The sequence below is a fragment of the Myxocyprinus asiaticus genome, chromosome 31, assembly GCF_019703515.2.
Source record: "Myxocyprinus asiaticus isolate MX2 ecotype Aquarium Trade chromosome 31, UBuf_Myxa_2, whole genome shotgun sequence".
NCBI classification, from domain to species: domain Eukaryota; kingdom Metazoa; phylum Chordata; class Actinopteri; order Cypriniformes; family Catostomidae; genus Myxocyprinus; species Myxocyprinus asiaticus.
The window spans coordinates 10,429,195-10,450,118 of record NC_059374.1 but is presented as its reverse complement, the minus strand read 5'-3'; the positions used below and the strand labels follow the sequence as shown (position 1 = coordinate 10,450,118).

Genomic DNA, 20,924 nt, shown 5'->3' with positions numbered 1-20,924 from the left:
AAAACAGGGAACATTACAACATTAAAATAGGCTAGTTTTATTTGTTTGTCAGACACCAGTTCTTGGAATTTATATTTTAAACTATTATACTTTATAATGCCTAAATGTTTCCAATAAGACAAAAACGTCCTGATGCGACTTAATGAAATATTTTTAAACATCTTTTTATCGGAAATTCATAACATTTCAAAACAATCATGTCCTGTTTATTTTTATTTAATATGTAATTATACTATTAGAGCCAGAAGCACACAGAACCCTTCTATCAAAGAATATCTGAAGCACGTCAGACATAGGTCGAGACGCGTTTATGGTCTACGTGCACGTTCTCGAATAGTGAAAGAGCTGACGTGCGCGCACCTCAACCTGCCTTTTAAGTCAAAGCGTCATTAACGAAATTCTAACAATTCAGGATACCAAATGTGTGTAAATTCGTCCCAGATTAACTATACAATGAAAAGCTGACGGTTTGTTGAAAATTTGTTTCATTGTGGGTGTTTTTAATAAAGTCTTCTGAAGGCTTCAGAGTTTTGAACATTTGTGGCTGCGGTTTCCAAGCGCTTCGTTTCTTTTAAACTGAGGTAAGTTTGATAACGTCATTTCGACTGAAGAAACACCGTCAATAGAAAACAAACACTAGATATCCTTTACGTTTGTCTCAACTAATATGTCTCTTGAAGGTTTTCAACGTAAAATTCCAAACTTTGTCACTTTTGTTTCGTTGTATTTTCGTCGTTCAACGCTGGCGACGTTATGAATTTTGAAGCTCGAGCGTGTCGCGTGATACTGTGAAGTATTATGATGCAATGACACAATAATCCCGATACCAGGTTATACTGTTACTGTGATAATGTGTAGTGAACTGTGTATATAGTACTGAAACTACAGTTTAAAACGCTTTGATAATGCTAACTCTATACTATTAAGTATGTATGCTGTATAATCCTGATACTGTACTTTAAATGTGTAAATAATCCTGATATTACACTGTGATACTTTGACACTACACTGTTGCATTTAAATATCTATTCTGTAATAATCTGATACTATGTAGGCTGCTGTAACTTTGTTACTAGACTGTGAACTGTGTGTATACAATTCAGAAATTATGTAAAAAGTGTGTATATAATTCTTATTCAATACTATGAAGTGTTTATAATTATAATCCTGATACCTCAAGTATAGATTAAGGATTATACACATTTAAATTATGCTATAGGCAAATCTTTATTACTACATATACTGTGATGTGTGTAAACAATCCTGGTAATGTATTGATAAGTGTGTATATAAAAATTATACATAGTTTTTAAGTGTGTTTTGTTAATATTAGTCAGGGCGATTTGTTCAACATGATAGGCCAGTCTTGGTGCACAAAAATTTGCTTGTGGTAAAGAGGAAGTTTGAGGTTGCCAAGTCATCCTGTGAGCATTGAATTGTGTGGTTGATTCGCAAACAGGGAGGAAGATATGTTCAGAATAATGGCCGGATCCTCACATTCAACGCGTTTCATTCGGTATTGCTTCTTGTGTAAAGACTGCAGTCCCAGCATCTGCAGAAAATGTTACTCATAAATTTGTTACTATGTACTTTTTCTCTTTATAGATGTCAATGGCTTGAATTTTATATCCCAGGCAGTCTGTCTCTGAACCTCACTGTCACTGATTCACTTTCAAGGTAAGGATGTTTTTTAAAGTTATAGTTGCTGAAATGGCTTATTTGTGTTGTTTAAGTGGTGCTTGCAAGGCAGCACTGTATCGGAGTTCCTAGTTTGATGCTTCTCTGTAAAATTCAGCAATTAATTAAGTGTGAACCACTTGACATATAGACTCCATTCCAACCTTGTTTTGTAGATAAATTCAGTCTTTGTATTTTTTTTTATTTTAAAGAAGTAAATTTCCTCTTTGCCATTCCAAATTGAATTGCCAGTGATTGTTATAATAGCGTTCGGAGACCAGAGGCCTGTTTCACGAAGCTAATTGAACAAACTTTGAGTACGTTTCAGACTGACAAACTGGAAGTGATCGGGTTCAGCGATCTTAAGACGCTCGCTATAAACCTTCTGACTCAGAGTTTGATCTTGAGTTCATGTTTAACCCTGAAGCGCATGCACAAGAGCTGCATTTCAACTATCGAGCCAGGGCCAGTTGTGTTCCCACTGTCACTTCCGGGGCTTTTTTGGGGCCAACGGCCAATGGACTTTGACCCGCCCATTACCCTTGGGCCAAACAAGGCCAACTGCAGATTATGGCGGGGTCAGTGTCAAAGCCAGAGTTTCTCCGAACTTGCCTGGTTGTGTATCCAGCACACAACGGTACAGGTTTGAGAAAAAAAAAAAGAATTTGCGTGCACAGTACAAACCCGTTTAAAGGCACAATAGACAAAGCAGTGCCCCAAGGAAGAACTTTCTATGGTTCGAGATCATAGACGGTGTGCTGGGTTGGTGAGGTGTCAATGCTAATTTACCTTGCTAGCTTGCTAATGTTTACATACGATATAAACTCGATATTCTAGATAAATACAAAACAAGATACCTCAGCTTAAGCTTCCCTCTTGCTTGTGAAATGGGCAGGGTGTGTGACGTTGGCACCAGGGTGGCGTATTAAGGGCAGGTTTTAGGGCAGCACTGCAGGGCTGTTGGCCCGAAGGTGGGAACGTAGATTGATTTTGGTCTCGTGGCTCGAGGTCTGCTGGCCAGTTGATAGCCCTGGGTCACACTGGCTGATAGTGTAAAAGTGGCTAATGAGTGACATTTGCATGAACAGCCAATGCATGAAGCAGGGAGAGAGTCAGCGCGATTATTTCTTGCAAGAAATTCTGTGTGATTTACTTCTCAGCTGAAGATCAAGAGATCATTATGAAAATATGAAGAATTTAAACATTTAAACGGAAAGAAGAAACATCGCTGCTGCTGCTGCAGCGAATGTATGAGATGACTTCTGGAAAATATAACTGGGTATTGATACAGATATTTCCATTTCAATTCTGATTCGCAAGCTCTCGATTCGAATCCGATTTCGATTCATTAAGATATCAATTCATATGTGTATATTTCAGTAACAGTGTCAATTTTTCTGACATATTAAAGAAATTCTCTCTCAGCTACTGCTGTAAAATATACAGGGAACCTTCTAACATGGCACATTATGAAATTATAAATGTTATTTCATCATTAGCTTCATCATTTTGGTCACATTTTAGCTTTTTAAAAATCCACAAATTCCACGTATTCCATCAATAAATATAATGTCTTAATATAATATGTAGTGCTGTCAGTCGATTAATTTTTTTTAATCGCGATTAATCACAATTTTTTTGTAGTTAATTGTAATTAATCACAGATTTTAAGTGTTGAAATTTGACACTATTTATACTTCTTTTCTTGTCAAAATGCATTTATTTCCATCTTAGGAAAGGGAAAAAAAAAAAAAAACAATACGTAGCAATATAATGCTTTATTAACATTTTCCAAACAAAGCCTTCCACAGTATAAACATAGAAATGCACTAAAATATCACCAATTCAAGTATCATTAACATAGGTTGCATATTTATTGTAATGGGCATTAAATCCCTTAAATGTCATCCTCCACAATATTAATCTGCCGATAGACTGTGGCTATCCACTTTGTTACAGCAATCGTGAAGCTGAGTTCATGATTCGCGTCAAAGCGGCAACGCCAGCGTCATGTGCCGCTTTGGACTCACCATGAAAAGCACTTGCAAACAAAAACTTCTCATTCTGCATTTGATGGTTAAGATTTAGTTTGCTTCTGTGGTAATTAAATCGTGCCTTACATAGGCTGAAAAAATACTCGATTTCTATTACAAGTCCCATCTGTGCTTGTTTTGTACATGAAATAGTGTTAAGAAGTCATTTCTCCATCATCTTATCACTGACAGGAAGCGCTGTCAGCAATTCTTTTATTTACTGAGATAACAACCTCCACGGTTCTATCATAGGAGAGAGCGTAACGTTCAACTAGCGTGTTAAGACAGTTCCGTCCAAGAATGTCTATGTCTGTCAGTGTAATGACTCCGGGTGGACACATTACAAAGGTTCCACCCTTCACACCAGTGTTTATGCTGTATTAATGGTAAATGCGTTAATCGTGATTAAGAAAAATTAACACGTTAAACTTTTGAAATTAATAGCATGCGTTAACGCGATAATTCTGTCAGCTCTAATAATATATTATACATTAAAAATAAAATATATATTATATATATTTGTTACTTATTTATTGTTTACATGCAGAATTTGTACTATTTGCATAATCTTAGCATCTGGAACCTTTTGAATTTGACACTGAATTTTACTTTAAGATGCTATGTAAACAAAACATTTTAACAACTTATAGGGCTAGTCATTATATTCTGACAGTAGAGCACTTTACTGAATTGGGACATATCTAGTAAATATGTTTGTTTCCCACTCCATAACAGATTTAATATTTCTTTCATTAGGCTCCTAATGATTTAGGCTAAGTGATCATTACTGTTGTTAGGTCAATGTAAATAGTCTCTTTTTAATACCTGCCACAGTTGTAGCAAATATGTATATTTCTGTCAAAATACCATAGTTACTGTCACTACTGTAAAATCATGATAAATGTAAGCAAGGATGATGTGTCATTTTTAAAAAAACTTTTATTTTGACACATGCAGCGTGTTGTCTTTTTTTATCGTCAGTGCCGAATAGAAAGTCAGGGCTGTCCAGCTGTTTGAGAGGTTTGACTTCCTTGATAGTGCTTTAAACTTGAAATTTTCGGGGTCTAGAAGTCTGTGTCACAATATCAGGGTAAGCCTTGTGAGCTGCCGTGATATCAAGTGATCAGCTCTGTACTATCCAATCTCTGGCTGATAGTGAGGGAAGCCCAATTGAAGCATGCGCTCTTGCATGAGCTTCTGTGATGTCTCGCGCCACACTTGTGTGAAAACCAGGCTTCAACTGCACCGCGCAAATGAGTTTAAAGCGTATTAAGTGCCGGACACCAGCTTCAGCGACCCGACAGCACAAAATATAGTTACATGTACTTTACTTTAATTGATATTAGGATTTAAGAATCCTAATATATCCTAAGATATCAAGATCGTTCAAATTAAGTTCATGATGCTATGGAAAATCTATATTTTTACCCATCCCTAAAGCCATGTGACTGTGTGATGCCTACAATATATTTTAATCAGAATATTTGTTCAGGTGGAAAGACTCGTCACACAATAAACGTTTCTTTAAAGTGTGAGAATCATCTTACGAACACTTCTGCAAAAAATTTCATAAATTTCAGATAGTGAATTGGTGGGTTTTTGTTAAATGTGAGCCAAAATCATCACAATTAAAAGAACCAAAGACTTAAACTACTTCAGTCTGTGTGCATTGAATTTATTTAATACACGAGTTTCACAATTTGAGTTGAATTACTGAAATAAATGAAATTTTCCACGACATTCTAATTTATTGAGATGCACCTGTATATACCCCTGAAAAGCATGCTTTAATTTGGAGAGAGAGAGATACAGGGGGAGTTTTTTGTATTGCATCAGAGATGTCACTGTACTCACAGCAGATTGGTTCAATATCTGTTTGCGATCTGTTACCCAGAATAAAACCTGCTTCGGAGTAGATAAGCCATGCAGCATAAATTACTATGCCGATAAACACTGTAAAAAAAAAAAAAAAAAAAACAGCCCGCCTTCTAGAGCCCAAAAACCAGGGTTTGTTCAGACTAAACTCAAACTTACCTGGGTAGCCACTAAAACCGGCTTCGTAAGACAGGCCTCTGATGTCATAGTGGCTGGCTGCTTCAGCTGCTGATGTCAGCTGGGTCTATTCTATGCCTCCCATTACTCTGGCTTTGTTCTCCGATCACTGGTATTTCCCTCAGGAAATGCAAATCTAGTTTGTTTTGCTTTCTGCTACACAATGTCTGGGTTATTGACATGTTGGTTGTCAGTTGAAATGCCTTTGGGCAACTATCTGACAGATGCTGAACTTGTAAAGACCATCAAACATCAACTGTTAAACCCAGATCCAACACAGTATTACCAGCAAATGAGATTTCAAATGGTTGCGTTATCTCTACGAGGGTGAATACTCTTGACACTGAAACTTTGTAAGGCTTTTCAACGCATTCCTATCTTTTCACATGTAAAATACCTTATCATGTGGCCAACCAAATGAGTCATTCATAAATACACTCTGTCCCTAACTGTATGACCTGTGACTCCAGGCATTGCAAGTGACCTTCTGCTGTTGAGATCCTTGTCTCAATGTATTTTGTCTAGTCACAGTGCAGCTATTGTTGGTTTGGGTGTACTGGCACTATTGACTGGTGGGCCCAGCAGTGACAACATCCTGTCAGTTGGAGAACATGGACTGGGCACATGCTGCCATGTTTGCTGACACAAAGAAATGTGAATTGTTTTTGTTTGTGGAGTAGTTTTTTGTCACCATGAATAAGTTTTGATTTTTTTTTATTTTTATTTTTTTTAATATATATATATAAAAGAAATCTGTACACTGTTCGAACTGAAAAAAGTCATTTACTATTAAATAACATTAAAAATGAATTTCACACATACAATGACTGGAATGTGCCTCTTTACAGGGGTGTACCACGATATGAATAATTTTATATCATGATAATGGTATATCACAATATAGTTATCTTTTCAACAAATAAAAAAAATAAGGTTTTATGTGTTAAATAACAATGTAGTAATGCTTAATGGTAAACACTCAACTTGATTTTAGATCAACCTTACAGGGCTCCAGACTAAAAAAAATGACTTAGGAGCCATTGGCTCCTAAACTGAAACATTAAGGAGCCAAATGGCTGTTTTTTGCCACCAAATCACAGAATTGCTCAATTTAGAGTGCTGTTCAGAAACAAGATAGAAAGCCGAAGAAAAGGAAGACAGCTGATAACCCATTCATCGGAGGTTTAATAAACAGTATATATAGTTGAGAAAATATGTTTGCATTCCCTTTTGTCTCATAAATATTCATACCTTTTTATAATTTATAGAAATATAAGAAATAAAAGATTTTTTTAATTAGTACTGCTCTTCAGAATCTTCATTACAGATAATTACATAAAGTATAGTATGCATATAGTGGTGTGTTGTCTTCTGTTTTATATATATTATTTTTTTTAATCCCCTTTTCTCCCAATTTGGAATGCCCAATTCCCACTACTTAGTAGGACCTCGTGGTGGTGCGGTCACTCACCTCAATCCAGGTGGCGGAGGACAAGCCCCAGTTGCCCCTCCTTCTGAGACAGTCAATCCGCGCTTCTTATCATGTGGCTCGTTGTGCATGACATGACGAGGTTACCCCATGTGACCCTACCCTCCCTAGCAACCGGGCCAATTTGGTTGCTTAGGAGACTCGCGACTCCAGGGGTGGTAGTCGGCGTCAATACTAGCTGAGCTACCCAGGCCCCCATGGTGTGTTCTCTTCTTGAGCATCAATGAATGTTTGCACCTTGTGTAATAGTTGTGTACAAGTCCCTCAATTGTATTAAGTGTCAAAAGCTTGATTTTATATATATATGTATATACATATACAGCTCTGGAAAAAATTAAGAGACCACTGCAAAATTATCAATTTCTATGGATTTACTATTTATAAGTGTTTAAGTAAAATTAACATTTAGTTTTATTGTATAAACTACTGACAACATTTCTCCCAAATTCCAAAGAAAAATATTGTCATTTTGAGCATTTATTTGAAAAAAATTACAACTGGTCAAAATAACAAAAAAGATGCAATGTTTTCAGACCTCGAATAATGCAAAGAAAACAAGTTCATATTAATTTTTAAACAGCACACTACTAATGTTTTAACTTAGGAAGAGTTCAGAAATCAACATTTGGTGGAATAACCCTGATTTCCAATTGCAGCTTTCATGTGTCTTGGTATGCTCTCCACCAGTCTTTCTCATTGCTGTTGGGTGACTTTATGCCTCTCCTGGTGCAAAAATTCAAACAGCTCGGCTTTGTTTGATGGCTTGTGACCATCCATCCTCCTCTAGATCACATTCCAGAGGTTTTCAATGGGGTTTAGGTCTGGAGATTGGGCTGGCCATGACAGGGTCTTGATCTGGTGCTCCTCCAACCACAGGAGGCTTGATTGACCTGGCTTTGTGGCATGGGGCATTGTCCTGCTGGAAAAAACAATACTCAGAACATAGTCAGAGCAGAAGGAAGCAAGTTTTCTTCCAGGATAACCTTGTACGTGGCTTGATTCATGCATCCTTCACAAAGATGAATCTGCCCGATTCCAGCCTTGCTGAAGCACCCCCAGATCTTCACCGATCCTCCACAAAATTTCACAGTGGAATTTCAAACACATACCTATAAATAGTAAATCCAGAGAAACTGATAATTTTGCAGTGGACTAAATTTTTTCCAGAGCTGTATGAAAAAAAAAAAAAAAAAAATATATATATATATATATATATATATATATAAATAATATAAAAAATATTTTTTTTTTTTTTTTATCACTTGGAGTGGAATTTGAATTTTAATTAAGTTTTTAATTTTTTAAAGAGGCCCTATTATGCTTTTTGGGATTTTACCTTTCCTTTTGTGTGTAATATAGCTGTTTGTGCATGTAAAAGATCTGCCAAGTTACAAAGCACAAAGTCCACTCAAAGGGGAGTTATTTTCTCCCACAGACAACACTGCTCAAGAACTACACAAAATGGCTTGATTGTAGTCCAGCCATTTCTTCCGTAAAGTATCTACGTCATTATGTAACACATTTGCATAATGCCTGCCTAAGGGCTACTTTAGCCCACCCGCCAGGATGAGTTGGGTGAGTGTTGTTGCCATTTTGAGGAGATGCTGTTTCGTCACTGCGAAAGCAAAAGCTCTTTGTTTGGACTTCCAAAGGCAGACGAATTGAAGAATCAGTGGTTAATATTTATTTTTACCACTATTCCTCAGCAGTACAACCACAACCAATGCTGGATTTTCAAGACGATTACTCCTGAAAGATGGTGATTCCCACTTTGTTTGGACAATCTGGCGCTTCAGGTCACAACCTCTAAGTATGCTTGATTATTTGTGGATTTATCTGCTACCGAGAGTTCAAATGCGGAGTTTTGTGTTGTAGCTACAGTGTACACCCAGTACACAGCTGTAGGCCTCTGCTAACCTGCTAGCGAATGTTGTTGTGTTGAAATAGTTTTGCTAATCAGCTGCGGGCCCACTTTTAACTACAATTGTGTAGAATTATGCTGATTGTTTGTTCTTAATATCATGAATAGTGATCAAGTGTGGAGATGGATTTATTTTTACAAATGGTAATTTTACGTCTACAATCCATGGTAGTGCTCAGCTAACTTGCTATGTTATGGTATTGTTTTGGTAAGGGTTTACTATTCAGCTGTGGGCCAGCTTTTACCTAAAACTATGTAACAAAATGGTCGATCTCAAGAGTCTTATAATTACATAATTACAAGCTGTAATGTTATGGCCTCTATCGGTAGTCCATGACTAACTTGCTCACTAACCGGGAGTAAGCCTCTGTTCTCCGTTCATATCTCAGGCGAATAAAGTTGGGCTACACCCATTCCAGCAAAAGATGACTAACTTAGATGCACTACGTTCTTTTACTTGAAGCTTTGTTAGGTTCACAATAAATCAACAGTGTGCTTGTAAGAAAGCTACAAAATTAAAACTTAGCACTGTGAAATGTCCTGCTCTAGTCGTGCCTGCAAATGCAGTTCGGTCGATCAGCTGTTCTTCCAAACTTTCATTATCGGACTTGGACTCAAACTGGTACAGCAAAAACCAACACCACTGTTACTATAGTTACAATAGTGTTTACAGCTGTTAAGGAAGCCTGAAACTCAGCTATGGTAAGGTGCGTTACATTTCTGACACGAGCTCTACGCGGTTTGGTCACAACAGACTAGGCCAACTGACCAATCAGAGCAGACTGGGCTTTTCGGAAAGGGGGGCTTTAAAGAGACAGGACCTAATTCAGAGCGTTTGAGCCAGAGGATGAAAATAGGTTTAGCAGAAATGGACAGTATGAGAAAAATGTGTTTTTTGAACATTAAAGCATATAAACCTATTCTAGTAGACCACAAAATAAAATCATGAACCTGTAAATTAGCACGATATGGGCTCTTTAAATAAATTTAATTTTCAATGCAAAATCACTAAAGCAAGAATATTCACTGATCCCTCAGCCCGGGGTTTGTCGATGTAATTGGATTTTGTGATATATCATGGAGGGAACAAAACAAATGTATTCACACAAATGATGTATTATCCTGGACAACGACATACCGACCGGTAGAGAATACACAGATGAAGTAGGTTAGTTTCCAAAGAGATGTTGCCCTTCACAACTGTTGTAAAGCCATCTTTCAAAAAGTTGAACAACACACATTTTAATTGCATTCATTTGAATTTTTAGTTAAAATAATAAAGTTTGAAATCAAGGTGTCTTGGGTTGTGTAGGCTTAACCCTAACCCTGCTTAATGAAAATTACCCCATAGTACCACCTAGCGTCCAACCAGCGGTTATACGTGTTCGTCGGTTTGAACATGAACACACCGTTGATTTTATTTTATTTTTTTTTATTTATTTATTTTTTTTTTTTTAACCATGTGTCCAAGCGTTTTTGTGATCTCCAATTACGGTCATACAGGATTTTTTTCCGACCACATTTTTTCTGCGAAGCTGACGGTTCACCACTGTACTTCCAGGTTTTAATAATGCTTTGGACAGCTCTTAACCAAATTCCAATGATTTCAGCAATCTCCTTGTTTTCTTGGCAGGCCAATAATTTGCCCCTTCTGAAACACAGTAACATCTTTTCCACAACCAGGGGATACTTCTTCTGACATGGTTGTTTAAGAAATGAGAAGCTACACACTGCATTAGTTAGGGTAAAAAGAATTGTTGCCAGCTGAAACATATTAATCACTGCAATAATGATCCAATCATAGGCTTTTAAGTATCTACTTATTTAAATCCAAACAGCAACTTTGTTTTGGCCAGGCAATGTATAAACCAGGTTATACAGTTGAAGTTTACCTACACCTTAGCCAAATATATTTAAACTCAGTTTTTCACAATTCCTGACATTTAATCATAGAAAACATTCCCTGTCTTAGGTCAGTTAGGATCACTACTTTATTTTAAGAATGTGAAATGTCAGAATAATAGTAGAGAGGTTCAAACATTTTGGGTAGCCTTCCACAAGCTTCTCACAAAAAGTTGCTGGAATTTTGGCCCATTCCTCCAGACAGAACTGGTGTAACTGAGTAAGGTTTGTAGGCCTCCTTGCTCACACATGCTTTTTCAGTTCTGCCCACAAATTTTCTATTGGATTGAGGTCAGGGCTTTGTGATGGCCACTCCTCTCCTTGTCTTTGTTGTCCTTAAGCCATTTTGCCAAACTTTGGAGGTATGCTTGGAGTCATTGTCCATTTGGAAGACCCATTTGCGACCGAGCTTTAACTTTCTGGCTGATGTCTTGAGATTTTGCTTCAATATACCCACATAATTTTCCTTCCTCATGATGCCATCTATTTTGTGAAGTGCACCAGTCTGTAGAGTGTAGTGCTTTCTTAAATACAATGGGATCATCGTATTACACGTGGTTTCAGAGTGGTTCTGTGCTCCATGCTCACAAACTCTATCTATCTGGTGCCCTGAGTGACAGTTGTGCTCTGAGTTTGGTTAAGTGTGTTATTGTGATCTGAGCGCATTATTTTATTTATTTTTTTTTTTTCTCCTCCCTTTCTCCCCAATTTGGCATGCCCAATTTCCAGTGCGCTCTAGGTCCTCATGGTGGCGTAGTGACTCGCCTCAGTCTGGGTGGCGGAGGACAAATCTCAGTTGCCTCCACGTCTGAGACCGTCAATCCGCACATCTTATCATGTGGCTTGTTGAGCGCGTTACCGCGGAGACACAGTGCTTGTGGAGGCTTCACGCTATTCTCCACTGCGTCCACGCACAACTCACCACATGCCCCACTGAGAGCGAGAACCACATTATAGCAACCACGAGGAGGTTACCCCAACGTGACTCTACCCACCCTAGCACCTGGGCCAATTGGTTGCTTTGAACACCTGGCTAGAGTCACTCAGCACACCCTGGATTCAAACATACGACTCCAGGTGTGGTAGTCAGCGTCTTTACTCGCTGAGCTACCCAGGCCACCCGATCCGAGTGCATTATTTAAAGCGCCCCAGATTTACTTTAATTGCACATTTGCGTAATTTCACATACCTCTATGTTTGGCCACTATCATTTATTATACGCATTAAATAATCCCATGAGAGTGGGGTTTTTTTGACAGCAAGGCAGATGTGAGCATTTCAGTTTATTAAAAGGCTGTTGTCAACTCAACTTCAAACAACATAAACTTCCGTCCCTTCAGTTTGCAAAATAAAAGCTTCCACCAACATAAAGGCTTGAGGGTTTACCAGGACTGCATAGTAAGTTATTATTAAAGCAATAAATTACTAATAAATAATAATAATAATATTATAATAGTTATAATGATGATGAATATTAGGCTATACAATAATATTTAAGCAATATCACACTAGCAATCATGCTATATGGCCCTACATCAGCACTGCTGTGATTCGGCCGCAGGCCGAGTGCCGTAGGTAATCACAGCAGTGCTGATGTAGGGCCATATAGCACGATTGCAAGTGTGATATTGCTTCTATACAACAGTTCAATGAACAAGTAAATTAAAAAAAATTTGGAAAAACTGAGTACGGTCATAAAAACGCATTTGTGCATGGAACTACTTTCTTTCGCGACGGATCGGAATCTGCCGTTTCTGGTTCAAACCAAATGATGCGTCCAAGCCTCTCTCACTTCAGAAATAGTATCACGGCTTGTGCTGTTTCTAACAAGTTATTGGATAAACAAGGATAGATGGATGTGTGAGTGTGTGTGAGAGAGAGATAGTGAGTGAGTGAGTGAGAGTGTGAGAGAGAGGGTGCGATCACCTGTTGCCACTCCCAAGCAGAAATGCTGTCAGCTTTCTGAAGACCAGCTTTCTCAATGGAAAAATAGTCATCCAAGTGGGGGTATTTCTCCCTGTTTCACGGTAGCCGGTGTGCAAGAGTCGATCACTATAGAAACCGCAATGTCCTCCGCCATTTTAAACGGTATGTATCCAATGTGGAAACTCTGGTAAGAGGTAAGCGCCTTGAATTCTGTAATCAATCAGTCTGTTCTGTCTCTCAGCTGTGATGAGCCGTAATGCTGAAGTTGTTCATTTAAAGCTATTTCCTAGCTTTAGTCATGTAGTAGCGATCACGGAGCGCTGTTGTATGTAAACAGTGGCTGACGCGGATTCACTTCACATCACCAACTGGCTCATATTACACACAAAAATGATCTTTTGCCACCACCTGCTGGCTAACATATGTAATGTAAAAAAAAAAAAGACAAACAGTAGCTCTTAACACATCTGCACTGCTCTTGCACTTTAGTTTAGAATGGTAGGAACACAAGCGGAGTGATGCACACAGTGAAGCGTCCGAGTGCTGATGGTGTCAGACCATCGGTGCTCATGGAACGTCTGTCGTCCAATCAGATTCGAGAACCGGAACTAACTGTTGTATATATTTCTATAATAATTTCTTAGCATTGTTATTATTGCAATAATATAATATTCAAGTTGACTGGGTTTCAAAAAAATAATGATGAAAAGTGGACTGACCCTTTCACAAATTGGATTTTTTTTTTTTTTTTTTTTTTTTTTTTTTTTTTTTTACAAAGCAAACAGATGCAATGTGATTGTGATACTTTACCCCACCTCATCTGTTTCACTGTTTTATTTATCTATTTAGTTTGGTTCTTTTTAGAGGACTCAAGTGTGAACACCATTTCTAGAACAGTATTTCTGGTCGGCAGTAAAGCATGGGCAAAACATGGTTTAATTTTTGTTAAAAGGAATCGCACATGTTTTTTGTTTTATGTTTATTATATCGCAGTTTAAATCGCAATCGCAGTTTTTTCCAAAATAATCACAATTAAATTTTTTGACCAAATCGTTCAGCCCTAATTCATAGCATTGATGGATTATTGTGATTAGACAGCTAATAATTAACGACAGAGAATTGAAGCCTCTTATTTGCAGTCCTTTACGTAAACCTGGAGGTTTTAACACAATTCTACAATAGAGGTCCCTGTTACCCAAAACATTGCAATTGTTAAGTTCTAGCCTTCTAATTGGTAATTTGTACTCGTGACAGTAATGATCTCGTGACCCAGCAGACAGTGATCCGCGACCCACTTTTGAGTCACGTCACAGTGGCTGAGAAACCCTGCTGTAGATAAAAAGCTGGCTCACAAGAATAATTTGTAGGCTTGCGATCGATGCCTTTTTCACAAATCGATAATCGGAAGATTTTTCAGATATAAATTGTGCTGCTCATTGCAAAGTAGTCTTTTGTTTTCAGACATTTTTCTCAACTCAACTTTGGTAAAGTGAGAACGGCAGGGTAAATTAAAGTTGGTTGCACACCTGATACATCTGTTGGTCGAAATAGCGTGTTCTAAAATTCAAAACAATTATTTTCTACAAAGGTACGCACACACTGCAATGACCAACGTCAAAATTCTGCAGTGCCACGGAGCTCAACTCCCATAGTTTTCCATTAAATTTGACCCAAATCATTATCAAAGGACAAAGAATATTTACTCTAGCCATCACTGAATGATATATTGTGTCTGTGTCTTTCATACAGCCTACACAATGTGTTTTCAGTTACAACTATGTCGTTTTATGGTTTGACAGTTTGAATGAATATCACCCTCTTGTGGTCTCTCAGTGCTAATGCTATTACACCACACTGTTAAACAAAAGGCCAACTGAGTGAATTGGAAAGCATGCAAATTAGGATTCCAATTTAAATATCAGCTAATTTGAATATTTTGAATATATATTTGAATATATTGATGCCTCAAATATATAAATAAAAAACTTTCCCAGTTGAATTTCCACAAATGTTCTTGTTTAACTCTTAAGGTTTCAGATTCTTCTAAGGGTTATCCTGTACTAGCTGATCTCACTGTAATAGAATTTTCATACAGTTTAGTGCAAGCCGTGTTTCCCGCCACAGTCTAATTGGTCCCACCACAGTTTCATAATGAACTGAAAATATTTTTACACTTTCTCATAATAACATAAAAGATCTCTAATGTTGTGTTTTGCGCCGTTACTTCGGCAAAGCATCTCTCAGTCCGTCAGCTTGAAATTGTGGTATTTTGATAATGTATAGCCTTTAATGTACATGGTAGATCTTGCTGCAATAACATGATGAAAAAGTAGACCTCATTCCATAGAAGTGTGAGCACCCCTGCTGTAAATGATGGCAATGGAGGCTTTCCTTTATTTGACTACCATACCTAACATAAAATATTTATCAAATAACAATAGCCTCCTCCCCTTCCCAGTGCAGTTTACATTTCTGTCACAGAGAATTGAGTTGATTGCATAATTGTCATAATTGTAGAAAAATATACAACAAACTTTGACGTTGCTTGAGCATGTAACAAATGTCCTTTTTTCTCTCCGGACAAGTAACTTTTTTACTCGGACAAGTGAATGACCAATTTACGTGTCCGGAGGACAAATGTATGCTCAAGTCGATATTGTGTTGACCATTTGTGAACTGCGTGTTAATGTGTCTCATTTATGCTTTGTGGGTGTGACTTTTTTGCTGTGCATCACCATTTATATCTATACTACGGAAGCTCTGAACCGCACGGTGGAAAAAAAAAAAAGAGTGAAAAAAAAAAAATTGTGTCTCAGTTCCTTCCTGAGCCTAAGTCTTATAGTCTTAGTCTAAGTCCCATACTGCTAATACAAAACAGGTGTGTGTGTAGCCTACTATTCTTCCCCCCGGCGGAACCCGGGGAGCGATACTATAGGTGATTCCTCACCCCTCACCAGTTTGTTTGGGATTAGCATTTTACATCGGCGTAACTGTCTAGCTCATGTTTAGACAGACCAACAATATTTGGATATTTATTTGACATTCTTCATCTGGAACTCTTCACTTCTGCAGTAGACAGTGCGTTTCAAATGCATTGACAACTTTTTATATTAAAATATATTATTATAATTCCACCATGAATGTCTGCACATGACATCCCCGTTCAGTCACGAGGATTTAATTTATAAATGATCTTTTTGTTTGGAAATTAGATTATTTACAACAATATTAACATTACCAGATGTACCCCTAACACTTCAGAAGAACAGACATAATAATAATTTCCCCATGTTTCCCGTTTTCCTCAATACATTCCTTCGCTTCCACCATGTAACACTTAGCAAATGGCATAGATGGTTTAGAAAGACCAACAATTTCAAACAAAAAAAATAACTCCAGTTGTTACAAGACAACGAATGCCATATCAAACATATGTAACCTGATTATGTCTTGATTTAGGTTTGCAAACCCTTAAATAAATAATAAATGTATTATTCAGCTATATAGCAACAGAGAAAGCATTAAAATCATAAGATTACATGTTTACTGATAGTGGCACCTGGTGGCCAAGGTTGGTACCGCATGCATTTGTTTTTTTAAGAAAAAAAAAAATTTTTGGAAGAGAGAAAAAATGTAAGACTTAGGCTCAGGAAGGAACTTTTTTTTTTTTTTTTTTCACTTTTTTTTTTCACCTTGCGGTTCAGAGCTTCCGTACTAAACAACCAATGTGTTTATGATTAAATTACTACTTTAGAGCACAAAATTGTTTACAAGAGCACAAAGTTCTTAATAGATCTAGCCTCTTAATTTTGCTCTCAAAGTGCAACAGATTGATGCATTATCTTTTAAAATGTACAAACTTTTCTTCCGAGGGGAACATACCCCCAGACCCCCCTAGAGGGTCCAAGGTCCACCCACCATAGTCTCCTGTGGCAAACACTGGACAGTATACTTTTAACAATTGCATGTTGAGGGAGTCAAATCCAGTTTTGACTGTGGTAGCCAATTCTGAATGATTCATCTTTATTAGTTCATTCAAACACCGTGCCCAAGCCTTGAGAGGTGTAACCATGGCAGTGCTACCAGATCAGGCTGGCTTTATTTGGCTATGAGGTGGGGTGTGTTTGTGTGTGTAAGAGAGAGAAAGCGAGAAAGGAGGATACAGTGTCATCAGTAGGAGGAGTGTCGCACAGCTCCTGTGGTTTAGATGGCACACAGGCTTTGAATAAATGATGCAAGTTCTACTTTTTCAGCCAAGAGACTCCTGCTGAAAGCTTATCAACCACATTAACTGATGCTAGGAAGAACTTACTCCTAATTCAGTTCCAGGTGTATTGGTTAGAGGAGTCCAATCCACTTTTTAAGAAAGTACATCCTCCTCTTATGACTAAAGTGATTTACTCTATATTCCTTTTATTATACTTTGAACACTTGTAACGTAAGTCTCTTTCTCAACCTCTCGCAGCAGGTGTGGAGCATGTGGGCCAGCTGCTGCGGCTTGCTCTGTCTGGACGATTCCACAGTGGAGGACACCAGAAGTAGCTCACGTCATCAGGCCTTCACTAACTCTGGCTTCAACAGCTACCCATCTTCCCCTGCTCCTGAACACATGTGCAAGGCATGCGGTGGTCGCTTTGACAGCCTGGCCAGGAAGGTAAATGACATTTCACATGACTTACTGGTTTAGACAGAGCTCACTTAAAATTCCCTCATGTAATGTTTAGCTAACAGAAGCATAAAAAATAATGATGTGAAATGTAGACGAACAACTGTTAACTTATACAGGTGTAGGGCTTTACTGGTTGTTTAGATCAGTGTTACTATCAGAAATAATTAATAATTATTTCTTTAGTTATTAATTAATATTTAAATTAATTAATTGAATCTAACTCATTAAAACCTCATATGGGGCTCCAGTAAATGTAGTGTGCTACGTTTAGGAGTGGGTTTGGTTATTAGCAATAATTAATAATTATCAAAGACAATTATTAATTATTAAAATCAATAGAACATTGATAAAGCTTTTTCTAATCCTTTAAATCAACAATTATCAAAGATAATCGTTAATTGTTACCATCGATGAAACATTAATTAAAATTAACACTAGCTTATTGATCATTCAAATTCAACAATCATCACGGATAATTATCAATTATCAAAAATCAATAGAATATTAATAAGGATTAACATTGACGGGGCACCACCCTGGAATCAGGGACTAATAACCAGATAGTATAACAGTCTCAATATTAGATTGTTTTCTTAGGAAAATCGACATCCGAAGAATATCGATTTTCGGGGAAAAAAAAACAATGAATGAAGGCTTGAATCCGAGCACTGACATCCCGTCAGCATTTGACACAGGTGTATGCAAAACAAACCAAAACACTTCTCTTTGAAATATAACAAAGTTTATTTATGCAGTAATATCAATTAATAATCAATACAATGCAGTCAATAAACTTCCGACTTACAACTACAAACTAAACAGTGACATGACTAGATATGGTAACAAAAATAAGCCTATAACACATGAGGAAGGTAGGTGTGTGTGTGTGTATGTGTATGTGTGTGAGAATGTGTGTGTGTGTAAGGTGTGACGCGCGCAAAATGGGGGACGTGACTCTCGTGGAGAGTATGTCACACGAGACTTCCGGCCAGAGAATATGGCCGCGAATGTGGGCGGAGAGAAACCAGTCAATGGCGTCTACCAGTTATCGCGTGTATCCGCTTGTACGATAGCTTAGGGACAAAGCAGAGCTTTATCACGAAGCTATCTACTAGCCAAAAATGTGTCCGAGAATGTTTGTGAGGGATTGCGCGTGCGTGCGTGCGCGCGTGCGTGCGTGCGCGCGTGCGTGCGTGCGTGTGTGTGGTTAATATGAGAGAGAGAGAGAGAGAATAAAGTGACGGCCCCAAAGCCGATTTCGCGATCGTGGGAGAGGAAGCAGCTGTTAGTTTATCACTCAGAGACGTGGTGGACGGCTTGTAAAACGTCCTGCGGTCTTTGATTCTTTAATGGATAAACTCAGTTTGCCGGTCTCACCCGCGATGGCGGAAATGCACAACAGTCCAATGTGGTTGGACCACAATACAGCAAATCAAATTAGTGATAATTAATACCCTGAGTATTAATAATGAGCGGACACGGCGGTCCGTAAACTGTACAAGCAGTAACCTTGATACACAAGAATAACACACTATAATATTTTATCTCTGCCCAGACGTAAACCTCTTACTTGAATCGCATGAGGCTGCAGAATGTGTGTTCATCCGTCCTTAAACTCAGACTCTGTTCCTCGAGGCTTGGGTGATGACGGGAGGCCGTTTTCTCCCTCTGTCGGCGGGCGGTATGGTTGCTGCTTCTCGGCGGGCTGGCAGAGAAATCAGCGACGTTGACTTGATTGAAGAGGGAAGAGAAATCTTTTCTCTTCACTTCTGCAGGCAAACGGATGAAGATGCGGATTGCTCGGCGGTCTCCTTCAGATCCGTTAGAGTGTTCGGTGGAACACAGAGTAATCTCAACTCGTCCAGCGAGATGGAGATTGTATGGCCACAGTTTCAAGTCGGACGTTACTTCCTTGTGCCACGAGGCTGCACCTGAGAGCAGCGATGAGCTGCGTCTACCCATGGTGAGCAAAGTTGCTGGAAGCAAATCCCGGAAGCATTTCAGAGGTATTTCTACTCCTGATGATGTCATGGTTGAGGGACGTTCTGTTGTGTGCCTCATCCAATAGGAGTTGAGAGTTCGATCCTTTAGTGAGCAAGGCTTCATGGGATTTGTAGTCTGTTTTGGACTCCCTTGTTTGATTTTGGTGCGATTTTATTATTTTTTTATTTTATTTTTTTATTATTATTATTTTTTATTTATTTTTTAATCAGTAAAATTCATGACTTGGTAGGGGCCGAGTTAAGTTTTACGACTGTGTTAGGCCTGCCTTTGTCTTCTATATGAATACATGAGGCCCAACACAGGCTTGCACTTTTTGGTTAGTACATGTTTTCCACAGTCATGGAAAATCCGGGAATTTCAAATTATGATTTTAAAGGTGCAGAAAACTCCTTTTTTAAATACTTTTCTGTAATAGAATTTAAAAAATATATATTGCTTATGGGTTGAGTAAAACTTGTCTGCTGACCTTAGTGATGTCTGATTTGTGATTGAATCATTCTTTTGAGTTGGTTCTTTCCAGTGAATCTGTCGAACCAATTCATAAATCAGTTTTAGTGATTCGTTAACAAATATGTTTCCATTTGAAAACACATTGATTTTGCAGCGTTTATGCCTCTCATCCACACTGAAACAGCATGTTCCTCCAACACAATTGAGCATTTAGAAAACACACTCCATTACCGCATGCTTTGGAAAACGATGATGTCAGGTAACTTAATGTGGAGTTTTCAAATGAAAAAGGATTAGTGTGAATGTGGCCTTAATTTGAATGATTTTTAAAACCCCTTATCCAATAATTACAAATTACTGGAAAGTTCATGGAAAATTGTTAGTCTGTAAGTGTGAGAACCCTCTTAGTATACTCTAATTGCACCGATTTTATTACTTATTAAATTGTATTTGTAATTTCCTAAAAGCTGAATTCAATCCCTTATCCAGTCTAGAGTTTAAAAGTGGTGCAGTATAATTGAAGGGGGATTAATGTTCCTTTAAACAGATCTTTGGGTTCTATGCTTGCTGATTAAACGGACTAGATTTTGTCTGTGAAGGTTCTCAGGATGTTTTGCCAAGTTTATTCCAGTTCCAACTAGATATGTTGCTTATAAGGCAGCACACTTCCAGGTTAAACTCATAACACATTGTGATGTTATAGGACACAGGCTCAGTGGCTAAATGTCTTAATCTACAGATAACAGATGTTGAACTAAAATAAACTCGGATGCACGAAAGCTCTGTTTCAAACCCCCGAGT

At 38.0% G+C, this 20,924-nt stretch overlaps 1 protein-coding gene across 4 annotated transcripts in view; it reads left to right on the top strand.

Annotated features, from left to right (window-relative positions):
- Nucleotides 1–341: 341 nt before the first annotated feature.
- The window catches only part of LOC127422002 (E3 ubiquitin-protein ligase rififylin-like), a 34,000-nt gene continuing 13,417 nt past the window's right edge, over nucleotides 342–20,924 (top strand). For 2 of the 4 annotated variants that reach the window (XM_051665306.1, XM_051665303.1), the window contains exons 1-3: nucleotides 342–581; nucleotides 1,606–1,677; nucleotides 17,466–17,654. In XM_051665306.1, the coding sequence (XP_051521266.1) occupies nucleotides 17,478–17,654 (177 nt within the window). In that variant the 5' untranslated portion in view covers nucleotides 342–581; nucleotides 1,606–1,677; nucleotides 17,466–17,477. Of the gene's footprint in view, nucleotides 582–1,462; nucleotides 1,517–1,605; nucleotides 1,678–17,465; nucleotides 17,655–20,924 lie in introns of those variants that run through there. The other 2 variants (XM_051665305.1, XM_051665304.1) reach the window with 2 other exon arrangements.